The sequence below is a fragment of the Columba livia genome, chromosome 3, assembly GCF_036013475.1.
Source record: "Columba livia isolate bColLiv1 breed racing homer chromosome 3, bColLiv1.pat.W.v2, whole genome shotgun sequence".
NCBI lineage: Eukaryota > Metazoa > Chordata > Aves > Columbiformes > Columbidae > Columba > Columba livia.
In genome coordinates this window covers 6,142,243-6,156,747 of record NC_088604.1, presented here as the reverse complement: position 1 = coordinate 6,156,747, position 14,505 = coordinate 6,142,243, and the positions used below count along the sequence as shown (strand labels likewise).

The 14,505-nt window shown below is 38.0% G+C and overlaps 1 protein-coding gene across 20 annotated transcripts in view; it reads left to right on the top strand.

Moving 5' to 3' along the window:
• Window positions 1-14,505, top strand: part of SUPT3H (SPT3 homolog, SAGA and STAGA complex component) — a 285,057-nt gene that overhangs the window by 180,056 nt on the left and 90,496 nt on the right. For all 20 annotated transcript variants that reach the window (XM_021300889.2, XM_005512294.3, XM_065055686.1 and 17 more), the window contains one exon: window positions 14,372-14,458. In XM_021300889.2, coding sequence (XP_021156564.2) covers window positions 14,372-14,458 — 87 coding nt within the window. The remainder of the gene's footprint in view (window positions 1-14,371; window positions 14,459-14,505) is intronic.

Here is a 14,505-nt window from a genome sequence, read left to right as displayed (position 1 = left end):
GGTGTAACAATTGATAGGGGGCCCTATTCCAAATGGAGGTGAGGGTGACTGTTGTGATGATACCTGTACAAACAGAAGTAAACAATTTCCTTTACTCAAAATCTCTGAAAGAATACAAGGGAAGGAGGAGGGGCAGGTACTGAGCTCTTCTCTCTGGTGACCAGTGACAGAACCCGAGGGAATGGCAGGAAGATGTGCCAGGGGAGGTTCAGGCTGGACATGAGGAAAAGGTTCTTCACCCAGAGGGTGCTGGACACTGAACAGGCTCCCCAGGGAGGTGTCACGGCCCCGAGCCTGACAGTGTTCAAGAAGAGACTGGACAACGCCCTCAGACACATGGTGTGAACTGTGGGGTTGTCCTGTGCAGGGACAGGAGTTGGACTCGATGATCCTTGTGCGTCCTTCCAGCTCAGGACATTCTGTGATAATATGATTCTATGAATATATAAAATATAGAGGGGAGGGAAACAAACCCTGGGAGACAGCTAGTCCAACCCACCCAGGGAGGACTGTCCTATAATAGGTGTGGTCTGCCATGGCTTTGCCCAGCTCGGGTGCTGGAAGCTCCATGGAGGGATTTTTCAGAGCCTCTTCTCGTTACCTGCTGCAGGGCTGCTCTGTCCTCCCTGTGAGAGAGGTTTTCCCAACAACCTACGTGATCCTTCCGAATGGCAATTTCTGGTTGTCACCCCTCATTATGTCATCCGACACTACCAAGAAAAATTTGGATCCATCATCTTTTGAATTGCTCTTCAAGTATTTGTAGTCAGCAGCGTATAATAATTTGATCCCCTTAGCTTCCCAAAACTTACCTGATTTATTGAATATTAATGGCAGCAGACATTCAGCTATGTTTATAATTCATTCATATCTGAGATATCCAGTGCTGATGACTGGAGTGCATTAAAATCTTTGCTTTTTACTTCCATTCAGTACATTAGATTTAAGTTCTTTCCATATACCACTTCCATGAGTTGTTGTACCTTTGCTCCCGTGCTCAAAATCTCAGTTCTTCTTAATGCTCAGTGAAAATTCTGTTTTGGAACCACGTTTAGATTTTCCATCTCTATTTAATCCTGCACAGTTTATCTTCCTTCATTCTGTTTTATTTCTGAAGCCTCCTTTGCTTTGCTTCTTCATTTCACTTGCAAAGCTAATTAAACTTTACATTCAGTGGTTCTTTATTCATGTACTTCTTGATCTCTAATGGTATGTCTTTACTTCGTGCTGCAGATCCTATTCCTCCTCAGAAAGCCACTGATTGAAAAGTGCTTTTTTCTTGAATGTAAGGATTTACTATTATGATACTGCAGGTCCATGTTCTAAACTGCAAACTAGTGACTGTGTTGACATTGTTTATGCTACTGTCTCTTAGCTTTATATTAAAATGACTGATACTACTTATAAAGCTTTATGGAGGTTTACAGGTTTTTAGTTTAAATGTTTAGTTGCTTTTTGCTTTAAATGTCACTGAGAATTATGATTGTATATGATATAAGGCTGGGCTACTTACTCTAAATTAGAAGAGAAATATGTTTGGTACAGTTTTTATGGTTTGCATGTCTGCTAAATCACCTCTGCATTTCACAGCTTTAGATGCTGGGAAATATATATAGTTTTTTGCTTAGGAGTGCATACAAGTTTAGATACAGAAAACTGAAGTTAAACCACAGAAGAGGTTTATGTTTTGTTTGGTTTAAATATATATTTCTGGATTATTTTGCTGATGTTTTCTATTACAGTAGAGGAGAATCATTAGCAGTGAGGGGGTGCTGCATTTTTTTTGGTGATGGAGGCAATTTTGGTTGGTGATGGAGGCAAACAGGATTTTTTCTCCTGGTCCTGTCCTTGGCCCTGTGCAGGGAGTTGTTCTGCTCTTGTTTCACCTATTTGTAAAGCAGATATCATTGTCATGGGAACAAAAACATAAAATTCGTGCAGGTAACCTTGCTTTTCCAAAAATAAAGAATTCAACCTTAAAAACACGCCAAAAGGGAGCGATATGTATTAATGGAGACTGTTTTATTTGTTATTGTTAGTAATTGTATCCTCTACTTTCCTGGCCTGCTAAATCCCCTCAATAATCAGTGTTCCATCTTAAATCTTACCCAGCCTTGATCTTTCTTTCATCCAGTCTACGTATCACTTTGGATCACTCCTTCCTTAGGTCTTTTAGAAAATCATGATCCACTCTATCAGTCCAAGAAAACAGATTTATTTTTATCTTTGAGGTACCCGTATTAATGTTCCTCACGTCTTGTTTGGTGAACATGGTTATCAGTTTGTGACTGATATTTGATATCACAGTATCACAGTATGTTTGGGATTGGAAGGGACCTCAAAAGATCATCTAGTCCTATAAATGCATGATAAAAATGGAAGTGCTCCACTGTTTTTGAGGACTGAAGGTACTTTTCCTTTTGTGGTTTGATGCCTTTTTGTTGGGTTTTTGGGGTGCTTTTTTTTGTTAGGACTTCATCAATTGCAATTTAGCATTATGCTGTAGTGTTCATAGAAATAGGCTTCCCCTATTTCTATAAGCACTGCAGAGAATACCTCTAATAATTAGAGAAATACATACCCTTTTGCAGACCCTTTAGACTGCGTGCTCGTGGAGAAATATCAAGGTCTCCTCATGAAGAAATCATTTTTAGGAGCTGAACGTTCCAAATCCTGGTGACTGTGCTAAGGCTCAGCCTTTCCCGTAGTCAGAATCACTGTGCTCAGATGCCCGTCTACACCATGGTTTTCCTGGAGAAAACAAAGATTGTTCTTTTCATAGTCACTTTTTTGAGCTGAGCCCCTCCTCTCCAAGATTTTGGTGATGTTCCAGTGTCTCTTGAAATCGAACCTGTAGTGCTAAAACTTTGGGCTCCCAAAGGATAAATTGTGGAAACACCAGTTTTCCTCCTCCCCACTGGCGTCACTGACATTATCTTCTGACTCCTATGGTACCAGTAATGGAAATCCTGGCTTTGTGCTCAGCCTTAGTAACTTAACACGTGAGCAGTTTTAGAGGAGCTGCGTTTAATTTTAAGATTGTACAGCTGAATTCCCAAAGCAAAGATCTCCTCAGGACAGAGGAAATTATTTGTCCTCTCCTAATGGATGAATATAGGTCCACAGCTTGGACCTCTTGCCCATTTCCAGAGGATTTTGCAAGAGCCCAAGTACTTGCGTCCCTTGACATGAATCTCGTTTCCTCTATTTTATCAGATTTCTTGCTCATTCAGTTGATAGTTTATTGGATTGACTCTCAACTGACTGTCTGCCAAAGCCTTTCTGGTTCATAACCATTTTGAGAATGTGCATGTTTGAATTGTGAGTCACTGGTAGCTAAAATATTTATGAATTCACCGAATTTGACCAAATGTCCCCATAGCCAGTTGAAGTCTAATGGTAGCCAATAACTTTGGTTTCAAGAGAAGAATAAGAAATACGCTATGAATGGTGAGATTCATGGCATATTCTCTTGTTTTCCTACATTCAGCAGGTGAAGTCTGGGTTCTGTAGATGTGTTAGGGACAAGTAGCCTCCTAAAATTTTCTGTTGAAGATCAGACCTCTTTAAAAATACACAAAAATTATGGAGTTCTTTGAGATACCACAAGGTTTTATTTACGAGTGCTTTTGTAGACTGTGTTATAAGTTTAGAAGTAGACTATAGACTAAATTACTAGTAGGACACCATGAAAATCTTTGGTATAGGAAATTTCTGCAAGCAGCTTTTTCTATCAGGTTTCCTTTATTGCTGTCAAAACCTCTCTGCATTTTTCTTCAAAAAACTTTCTGGCTTATACCCATCCCCTTCATGTCATCCATCCTGCAGTCTTGAGAGGTCAGTCCAGTCTCCAATGGGCCTAGAAAATCAGTCTCTGTTGCCTCCAGAACGGCTTTTCCAAAGAAATGCTTTCTCCGATACTGCTCTTAGGTTTAGGAGTAACTTCCCTGAACAAATTCAAAGATATTTTCCATTGTTGTTCAAATTATCTGTGAAGTGCCCACATATTTTAGTGTATTCTAGTTTCCATTAAAGGTTGTTTCAGAGCATCTCCACACAAGTTAAAGTGAATTTAAATTAAATAAAAGATCACAGCATTTGCACATTCATATCCCAATTGCGGACTTTATACCAGTTCCCAAGTTATCTATTCCCTCATTTTAGAATTCAGCCTATCTTTTCATTATAGTTTAAATCCCTCCCGTTTTTTTTTATGCCAAGGACATACTTAAGAAATAAAATGCTTTAACTTTTCCAACAGTTGCATTCAATTGGAAGGATCTAGTAAACATTACTGAAGCACAGCTAAGGGAAATCCCTTATGGCTAATAAAAGTTTGGTAGTAATAGCAAATAAATTTTGAAGTTTTCATAATACATTATCTCAACGTCTCCAGTGCAAAGCATAAAACAAAGCAGGCCCAGAAGCTATTGTATCATTTTTAAACTGTCTTCAAATTCTGGAGAGAATCTGAATAAATGTAATAATTTTCATACTATTGAAGTTCTGGCAGAAACGTTGCTACTTTTTTCCCCCTATTGTTACTAATACTTCTTTTAAGAATTTCGGAGTACGTTTTATGGCTTTTTCATGTGAGCAAGAAGATCTTCCTATCTCCCGGTACTTTGATTTTAACCATTTGCGCAGTTTCAGTCCATTAAAACTGTCTTTTAGCAAGAGGAAGTGTAGTAATTTATCCTTACAGGGATGTTGTGACTCAAACACTCCCTTCTCTTCCTGTTGCTTGATCCACTGTAATGAAATAATAGATTTCATTTCATAACTTTGCAGTAGCAATAAAAAAGAAATTATGTTCAAAAGGCATGTTTATTTTTTTCTCCCAGCCTTTTCAGGGCATAAAAGTGATTCTTTCTCTTTGTGCTAAAGTAATATGAAACAGCCTTTTCAAACTTATGTCCTTGGGAAATGAATGCTAATTAAAGAATGAACATTAAATAAGAGTTAGGAAATCAGTACCATTTTTCAGACACAAATATCTGTTGTTGAGCTTTAACATTTATGCCCCTTCGTGTTGCTTTCTTTTCTTTCTCTGAGTGAGCCCTCCCTCCTTTTATCTTCCTTTCATCTTCCCAAGGAAAAATTTTGCATCTTCATGCTATCATCTGTACAATTCACTTGTATTTGTTGAAGAACTGAGAATTATAGTTCATATAAATAAAAACACAATACAGAAAACTGAGACTGCATACAAAAGTTAGGACATTTTTTCCTCTTATTTTTACAAGAAAATGGATCTACCTTGGACTGTGACTATTGTTTTCATAAATTTCCCTCTATTTTTAACTTGCATCAGAAGATTCTTTGAAGAAAGTTGCTACAGATTAAGGATTTTGAAGACATTTTGAAATGAACTGGAGAGAGATTTCTTGATAGAAAAGGAAACTTGACAGAACTCCCTTGTTTATTACGTTCAAGTATACCTTGTCCCCAATGACAAATGGTTTTCCCCAAGATTAATGGTGACAGAACAGACTGAAACTTTCTCTGGTGTTGTAATTTACCATCCATCCATATATTGTCTTTGAAAAAGCATTAATACTAAATGTTTTTCACCTTTTTTTCCTTCCAGTGTTTTATTTTTCTACTGATAAGTTGGGTATATTTTATAAGATGACCTTTTTCTGTCAAAATTCTGCAGGCAGTATTAATTTATTAATTAATAAATTCACAGAGTCACAAGAATGTTAGGGATTGGAAGGGACCTCGAAAGATCATGCAGTCCAGTCCCCTGCCGGAGCAGGAACACCCAGATGAGGTTACACAGGAAGGTGTCCAGGCGGGTTTTGAATGTCTCCAGAGTAGGAGACTCCACAACCCCCCTGGGCAGCCTGTTCCAGTGTCTGTCACCCTCACTGAGAAGAAGTTTCTTCTCATATTTAAGTAGAATCTCTTGTGTTCCAGTTTGAAGCCTTTACCCCTTGTCCTACCATTGGTTGACACCGAGAAGAGCCTGGCTCCATCCTTGTGACACTCACCCTTTATATATTTGTAAACATTAATGAGGTCACCCCTCAGTCTCCTCTTCTCCAAGCTAAAGAGCCCCAGCTCCCTCAGCCTTTCCTCATCAGGGAGATGCTCCACTCCCTTCTTTGTTGCCCTACTCTCTCCAGCAGTTCCCTGTCCTGCTGGAACTGAGGGGCCACAACTGGACACAATATTCCAGGTGTGGTCTCACCAGGGCAGAGTAGAGGGGCAGGAGAACCTCTCTGACCTACTGACCACCCCCTTCTAACCCACCCCAGGTACCATTGGCCTTCCTGGCCACAAGGGCCCAGTGCTGGCTCATGGTCATCCTGCTGTCCACCAGGACTCCCAGGTCCCTTTCCCCTACACTGCTCTCTAATAGGTCATTCCCCAGCTTATACTGGAACCTGGGGTTTTTCCTACCCAGATGTAAGACTCTACACTTTCCTTTGTTATATTTCATTAAATTTTCCCCTGCCCAACTCTCCAGCCTGTCCAGGTCTCTGGATGGCAGCACAGCCTTCTGGCGTGTCAGCCACTCCTCCCAGCTTAGTGTCATCAGCAAACTTGCTGATAGTGCACTCTATTCCCTCATCCAAATCATTGATGAATATATTGAATAGTACTGGTCCCAGTACTGACCCCTGAGGCACTGCGCTAGGTACAGGCCTCAACTGGACTCTTCCCCATTGACCACGACTCTCTGGCTTCTTCTCTTCAGCCAGTTTCGCAGTCACCTCACTACCTGATCATTCAGACCGCACTCCCTCAGTTTAGCTGTGAGGATGCTGTGGGAGACTGTGTCAAATGCCTTACTGAAGTCAATTAGAATTGATTTATTAAGAATTTAAGCCAAGACACCCAGATTACCTGTCTGCCTTCCAAAACCATTTCAGTCAGTAGTCATTCACACGTAGTTTGTGTCTCGGTGTTTAATCTGAACAATCCTGTAACATTTAGTTGTAGTGGCCATGCAAACTGACAAGCTCCTGCTTGGTTGACATGTACCTTTGAGCAGATAAGAATAAAAAATAAGAAGAAAAACCAATCATGTGAATAATTTCAGTAAAATCTTTTAACTTACAGACTCTTCCACCACTGGCTTACTATTTCTAAGTGGCGTATCTCTTCAGGGCTATGAATAATTGTAGAGCTTTCTAATGGAAAATGTTCCCATTTTGTATTTTTGATTGAACCTCAATCCCTTTTTTCTTCTCCTAATCTAAATTTTCAAAGCAATATCTTGCTTTGTGGGGCTTATTTTTGTAAAGTATGTATTTGTCCTTCATATTGAGGTGTTTGAAGATTTTTTTTTAAAGACTTTGGAATCAGATCAGCCAGAGGATCAAGGTTTTGTCACCTCTATATTCAGTGCACTGATGGTTGCCTCGTTCTTCATAGTAACACTTGCTTTGCAGTTCTTTCATTAGCCTGAGGCTTGCTCTAAAAGCCACTTTATCTCTGCGCTTTGAGTAGGTAAATATGTGTCTTATTTTCCCTATGACAAGTAAAGCCTGATTCCAATTTGCTGTCATATGGAAAGGAAGAGTATTTATTTAGTGTTCTGGTGAAACTAATATAAGGCAATGATTATTTTCTTGTGTGAGCAATGTATGGGTGCATGATTAAAACAAATGTTCCTCTCCATGGCAATGGGAGAAAGAATCCTGTTTGTATTAGATGGTCTCTCAATCAACAAAGAACAAGTTCTTTTCTGCTTGCAGCATTGGAAAATGCAAAACAATAATCCTGAATGGTGGTTTCTTCTGGGATTTATAACCGAAGGACGGAAAGCTGTAGTGTAATGGAACCTCTGCTGGTTTCCATGCTATGGTAATATTGGAGAAAGTAAAGAAATAGAAATAATAGATGGAGAGAAAATAAATCTCAGTCAATAGACTAAATATCTGCAACCAATATTATCTTAAATTCTTAAGAAGGGAAAATTTTAGTTATTTTTTATTTGTTTTACTAAAGCAAAAGTGAATGCATTTATTGCTGAAAAGATTGCACGTTCTTATTTTTTAAAGTAACTTTTAGTACCAAAAGGGCATTCAAAGGATGTAACTTAGATGGTAGTAATAAAGTTGAGATTCTCAGCTGGGAATGGCTACAGTAGTACTGCTGTAAAAATGAAACAGCTCATTGTGAATGTTTCAATCAAAATCAAGTTAATTTTATTATAATTTCCTCAAAATCCAGCATTTATTTAGTTAAGATACAAGGAAAATTTGCTCCCGGTGTTATACAGTGGGATGGTGCCATTTACCTCAGCATCTAGAACATCCAGACGATCCTAGGACATGGACAGTCAATACTCTCACGTTCTTCAGAAACAGAAATGTGTGCAGCAGTTGGAGCGCTTTTGGCCATGGGAATTTTTTGTTTTCATATTGGCTAATGAGTCTTTCGTATCTACAAAGTTCACACTTCACAAAGCTTTTTTTCACAGTCTCTGGCTCATTCTAGAGAACACTAATCCATTGTTTGCTTATTTTTCTTACTTGTAATAACAATAACTAAAGTAGAAGTTTCCAAGTTTGTTTTCTTGGTGCTATTATCATCACCAGCAGTGGGAGAGAGCATCAACAGTGGTGTTCTCTCACCAGTTCTTGAATTAACAAAGTCTGTGAAGTCACTGAATAATTTGACTAAAATAAAACTGCAGGTTGAAATGATAGGTACACCAGAGGTGAGCTCCAGGAGCTCAGTGCATTTACCTGTTAGCCCATTCCACTACACAGGCTAAGTCCATGTCATTTTCTAAAGGCTGTGTACATTTTTGGCTTTTTTTTTTTTTTTTCCTTTCTTTTATATGTTTAGAGGGATCTGGTTGGTAAGATTAATATCAGCTCAAGCAAGCTGCAGGGTGTGCTGCTCTTGCTATTTTCGCTCCCTATAGGTATGTGCTTTCTTCTTTTTTTTGCATTTCTTCTATTTGGATTATACTGACCCTGTTGCTAACAAAGAAAAATCAAAACCAAAAATAACTCTGCAACCTTTTCTGTAAACAAAAGACGTATGTGGGTTGTCAGTAGAATGAAGAGAGATGATGGCGTCCAAAATTATATTAAATGTTCAATTTGAACCAATGGGAATGATAACAAGATATCTTTTCATCATCGTACTAATTTGTAGGGGTCTTTGATAACAGTGGTATGGTTCAAAAACGTGCTGAGATGTAGATCTGTTTATTGAAGTTCGTAGGACTGGCTTTCACACAAAGTCTGAAGGCAGCTGAGGAAGGAGCTGTTTTCTCCTTCAATTTATACCAGCTGCTTTGATGTCAAAGCCATCGTTGTGTATTGGACCTGTAGACATGCTCTTTATGCTTTCAAAGGTAAAGGGTCCTTGTGTAACCTGCTAATTGCTGGGGATACTCTTGGGATAGTTCTTCTCCAGCTACTAGTAACTGGCTGCAGGCTCTCTGCATCCAGATCCAGCTCTTTGTGCTGGATGAACTGTGGAAACCAAAAGCTGTTGCCACCTGCTCAAAGACGACGTGAAGCCGTCGATCTTGCTTCAGAGACTAAGAGTAATTTTTTATTTACTTATGTATTTTTAAGAAACAAAAATGGCAAATTATGTAATTGAAAGCAAGTTCTCAGTAAAAACCAAGGACCATGGGGTGCAAACTGATGTTTTCTTATTCTCGTGATCTGCGTGAACTCAAATTCACTGTATTTCAAGCAACATGGTGCTTCTCTAAAACCTCAAATTGGGACAGAGAGCTTTATCTTCTCAAGGCCACACATAATCACCTGGTGGTACATTAAGTAGTCTTTGGTAAAAAATACTTAAGTTTGAAAACAGACACCTAATAACAAGAAAATTGTTTGTCTTTCAGTCTGCAGATGGAAGTTTGATGTTGTAGACAGCTTGTGACAATTTAGTCATGCCATTTATCCCTTGTGTAGTCTTCCTAAATCATTACCTATTTCAGTGCTCTAATAGATTCTATAACGTAATTCTCCTCCCAGGATGTGCTCACTGTGTACAGCACATTCTTGTGCTGATTAGTAGAAACAAACTCTGTTTTTCCCATGTATGTTGGGATTTGAAGCTCAAGTGTCAGGATTAGTAGTATGTGAGATATAATGTGGAAAGATTTAAGTGAAAAGCAAAGTTTAATTGCTTTCAAAAAAGTATTGAGATGCTCCGTTTAGAATACATTTACAGCAGTATATCTAAATTCAGAATATTCTTTTGGTATTTTTATAGTCGCATACTTTTCATGTAGAAAATATGAAAAACCAGGACATTTTTCTGCATATTTAATAACAAAACAACCTTCCTGCCTCAGAAAAAAAATTGGCCAGGTGAACTATGATCTAATTTTCCTCTATAATGAAAACAAAATCATAGCTTCTGAGGCATTATTCTTGGCTCCCAGCAGTTTCAAGGCATGCAAACATTACCATTTCGACTCCGTCCTGCAGTTTAACTGGAAGGATTATGTCACAACACGGTATGTTTGTTTTCCAGCTTTTTTGTCTGTGTGTCCGTCAAGACGTTTTTGTAGAAGTATCGGTGATTGTTGACTTTGGAGGTAGTGGAAGAAAAAATAATCATGAAAGAAAAAGGCAGACAGTACCATTGAAGTAACTGTGCTTCTGTCACAGGAGAATGAATACTCCTTTCAACAAATCTATAATTTGCAGAAGTTGCAAAAAGAAAATAGCCGTAAGGTGACTGTTAACATACTTGCGTTCATCCTGCCAAGAAACTTAACTTCATAAAGTCATTAAACCAGTGATTACATTTTAAAATATTATTCCCCAGCCATTTCTTCTTAGACCTTAAAATACAGTTACTGTATATACTACCTTCTTTGTAATGTGAAAAATTGTAAAATACACTTATTTTTCATAAACTCCTAATTATTAACAGAGCTATTTGCGCTGCTATAGTTAAAGTCATTTCAACACTTCCGTTATTTAAACTTCACTTTCAGGCGTTCAAAATTTGGCTAAAATTAAAAAATATTCAAGCTCCAATGCCTCAAATATTGTTTGCCGGGTTAGCCTGTTTGTCTTTAAGAAGCTAAGTAATTTGGATTGTTTGCTGTTCTCAGGATAATCCAGACCAAAATATTTTGTAACGTGGGCTAATTTTAATCATTAAAAAAGTTACGGAAAGGCAGTGAGTATGTTGGATCTGCTGCTGCCCCAGATCTGTGACTGGCACTGAATATAGCGGAGGCTTTGAGAAGGGAGATGCTGGGAAATTCTTGCCATATCTCCACTGTTGCCGTGTAATAACCTTCTATATGAAAAGGTATTGCAGCATTTATATCATTTATATTCTTCTGGAGTCACGGGCAGTAGACATGCTGTAAACCTCCCCCGTGCTTCCACTGCAGCGAAAGGTGAAAAACCTCCTGACTTGAGGCTGCGTAGCTGAAAATGGCTTTTCTGGAATGATAAATGTTCGGGTGCTCGGAGATGGATCGTTTCTTTGGTCTGGCTTCCTGAAATCCCCCTTCATCATGTAACACGGCGGCGGTAATGACTCAACAAGGCCTTCAGCTCCGGAAATTAAGGGATCGAGGCTTATTGCATATTAATGGCAATTCTGGGACAGTCAAATAAGACAGTTTGTTAGAATACTAATTATAGCAAAGCACTCATGTTGTGGTTTGAATGAGTCAATTATGTATGTGTTAAAAGTATAAATACGTCTTCTCCCCAACCTTGGCTGTGTGGTACGTAATTTTTTTTTAATTGCCTGGATACATATTTACCTGAGCATATCCTGGTTTCCCAGGTAAATATGTGTACCAATGCAGAACTCATTATGGTCTGTTTGGATAAATAATCCATATTTTATAACTGTACAGGAAGTAATTATTTTCGTATTTTGCTTTCTTGAAGCCAAAGAAATTAAGCGCTGTGTGTTCATTCCTTAAAATAAAATAGATGCAAAAATCAAGGCAATATGAGAATAAAGTTTTCATTGTTTTGGTAAAAACTGAGAATATTATTCAAGATTTTGATCTTGTGTTTAGCCCAGAATAACTCCATTAAAGTAAACAGTGTTATTCAGGATTTACTTAAATGCAAATGGGATGAGAATTTGGCCTCCTCTGCTTATCCTGCATTTGTTGAAGGGTTTCTATAAGCAGCTTGCGCACTATCTTTGCTTTAAATGATGTTGTCACATGTTTATCATTTGGAAAAATAAGGTATTTCATCTACACGCAGAATTAACATATCTGAATTTTCTGATGAGAAAATTAATGTTTTATAGAACCATAGAATAGTTTGGGTTGGAAGGGACCTTAGAGATTATTGTTATGTTCCTATATGTGTTAGGGAATTAGAGTAGGCTTTCACATCGGATATTTCTGCCATTGCTTTAGATGATACTTGGAAAAGCTGTGTTGTGTTATCACCATGCCAAGGTCAGGTTTTGTAACACTTTTAAGCTTAGTGGGCCCAAAATCAGCCTTGGCATAAATCCATTAACTGCAACAGATTTACACCAGAGATGTATATTGGCTCATTCTTGGTAAATTTATTTTTATGCAGCTCTTTATATTTTATGTCAGAAATATAAGTAGCTCGTGTGCCCTCAAACTAATCAGAATAAGAAACAGTGTTGCTTATGCCAAAAAACAGGACTATCATTTTTCACATTCTTACATTTTTCAAGTAAGATTATATTACTGTGACTTGTGAATTCCTGAAATCTCGCTGGTCTCTGTGACTGCAAGGGCCAAGAGAGGGTTTCGAGGGGAAAATCTGAAACTCTTCACGCAGTATGTTTTTTGTTGTGCATACGAGATACAGTTAACGTTTTGTATGCATGTGATTAGTGTGGAAAAAAATTAATGCAGTCCAGTATTATGATTTATGGACTGAATCTTTTGCCCACTGAACACTTGCCAAAATGAAAATCTTTCCCCCCCCCTTCTTCTCCTTTGGATATTAGAAACAGCTACTGTTTTTGTTGATCTTTTTAACTTCTGAATAGGCCTATTTCAAGACACAGCAGCATGGGAGCTCAGATTAATAATATACTTATTCAGCCAGTGATACTGAGTGAAACCATTGCTAGTGTGAGCATGAAGGATAGGATTTCTTTAAATTATTTTCAGGTGCATTAATGCATTTCTGAAAGAAGAATATAGAGATATTTGAAAATAAATTAAATTTTTGTTTATTCATCATGTTACAGGTGTGTATGAGTTTTAATATCAAGACTTTTTAAAGTTGTCTCTCCTTTTGAGAACTGTGCTCACTATCAGTTCATCCATCAGATGGTTAGTGAGAATACGAGCAAAGAAACTATGATTAAATCTTGTCTTTTGGACAATGTTTTAGAATTTAGAGGACAAGGTGTATTCCATGCAATCCTTTCTATCCCAGCTGCTCTGCACCATCATCTTAAGCCAGAGCCAAAGGCTGGTGAGATGAAAGGAGAAAATCCTGTAGACTTATCTTGTATATTTGGGCTGGGCCTCCTTGGCCCAGTAGTTTGATAAGCACCAGCTTCTGCACATTTGGTTTCTCATCTTGTACCAGTTTTGATGTAAACTGGTCTGATTTTCTACACTTACTAATGCTGAATCCAAGGCTGATGTGCTTAGTCCCTTACAAAGAGGGACTCTTTACAGCACAGTTTGAAGAATTTGGGGCCTTTAGAGGAGCTGCTGTGATGGAGGTGAAGGTCATTCTTTGCCTTACACTCCTTTGGCCACCTTTTAGCAATTTTTGTGGCATTGCTCAATCCTATCTTTTTCTATTTCATATCTGAATAGCCTGGTCTGCTCAATAAGGTTTTTGCGTTGTTGCCTATAAGCTAATTTTCTTTCTCCCAAATGAAATAAGATTTTGTCTAAAAAAGTCTTCATGTGAATCTGGTTTGTACTAATGGTAAGTCAAGTACAGATAGAGTTTCTTTCAAAAAATACTTAGGTAAGCTGTTTAAAATTATTATTTGTTTTTCTAAAAAATCGTGCGAGGGATCGCCCGCCCTTCCACTGTTGCATATAAAGTGCTATGGCAAGAATTTGGCATTTTTACATTGCCTGAGAGAATTATATGTGCTTTTTCTGGGCTAATGTGGTGCAAGGAAAGGAAAAAAAGGCCTATAGTGCTTTTTAAAAGCAATCATTTTAAACATAAACAAAAAAAGCTTTTGCTTGAGATTTGTCAAAAGTCTTTTAGTCTTTTTGTGAAATTGTTATTCATTTCTTGGCTAACAAGAGACAAGTGAGTGACACCTTTGAGAGTCCCAGTTGTGTTTTAGTGCGTAGCTTGTATTTTGCTATGCACTACCATGCAAAATATTATCTGAACTTATTTAGAAGAAATTCTTCACTTATTAGTGAAGAAATTTTTTAACACAGAAACAGCCATTCTAACTTATTGATTTATTTTAGTTGCAGCAAGCAGCTGAAGTTTCTCAGCTGAGAGGAGCTCGAGTCATCTCTGCTGAAGATCTCCTGTTCTTAATGCGCAAAGATAAGGTATGGTAATAACACAGAAGTTTCTTACTTTACATAGTAAACCGCCT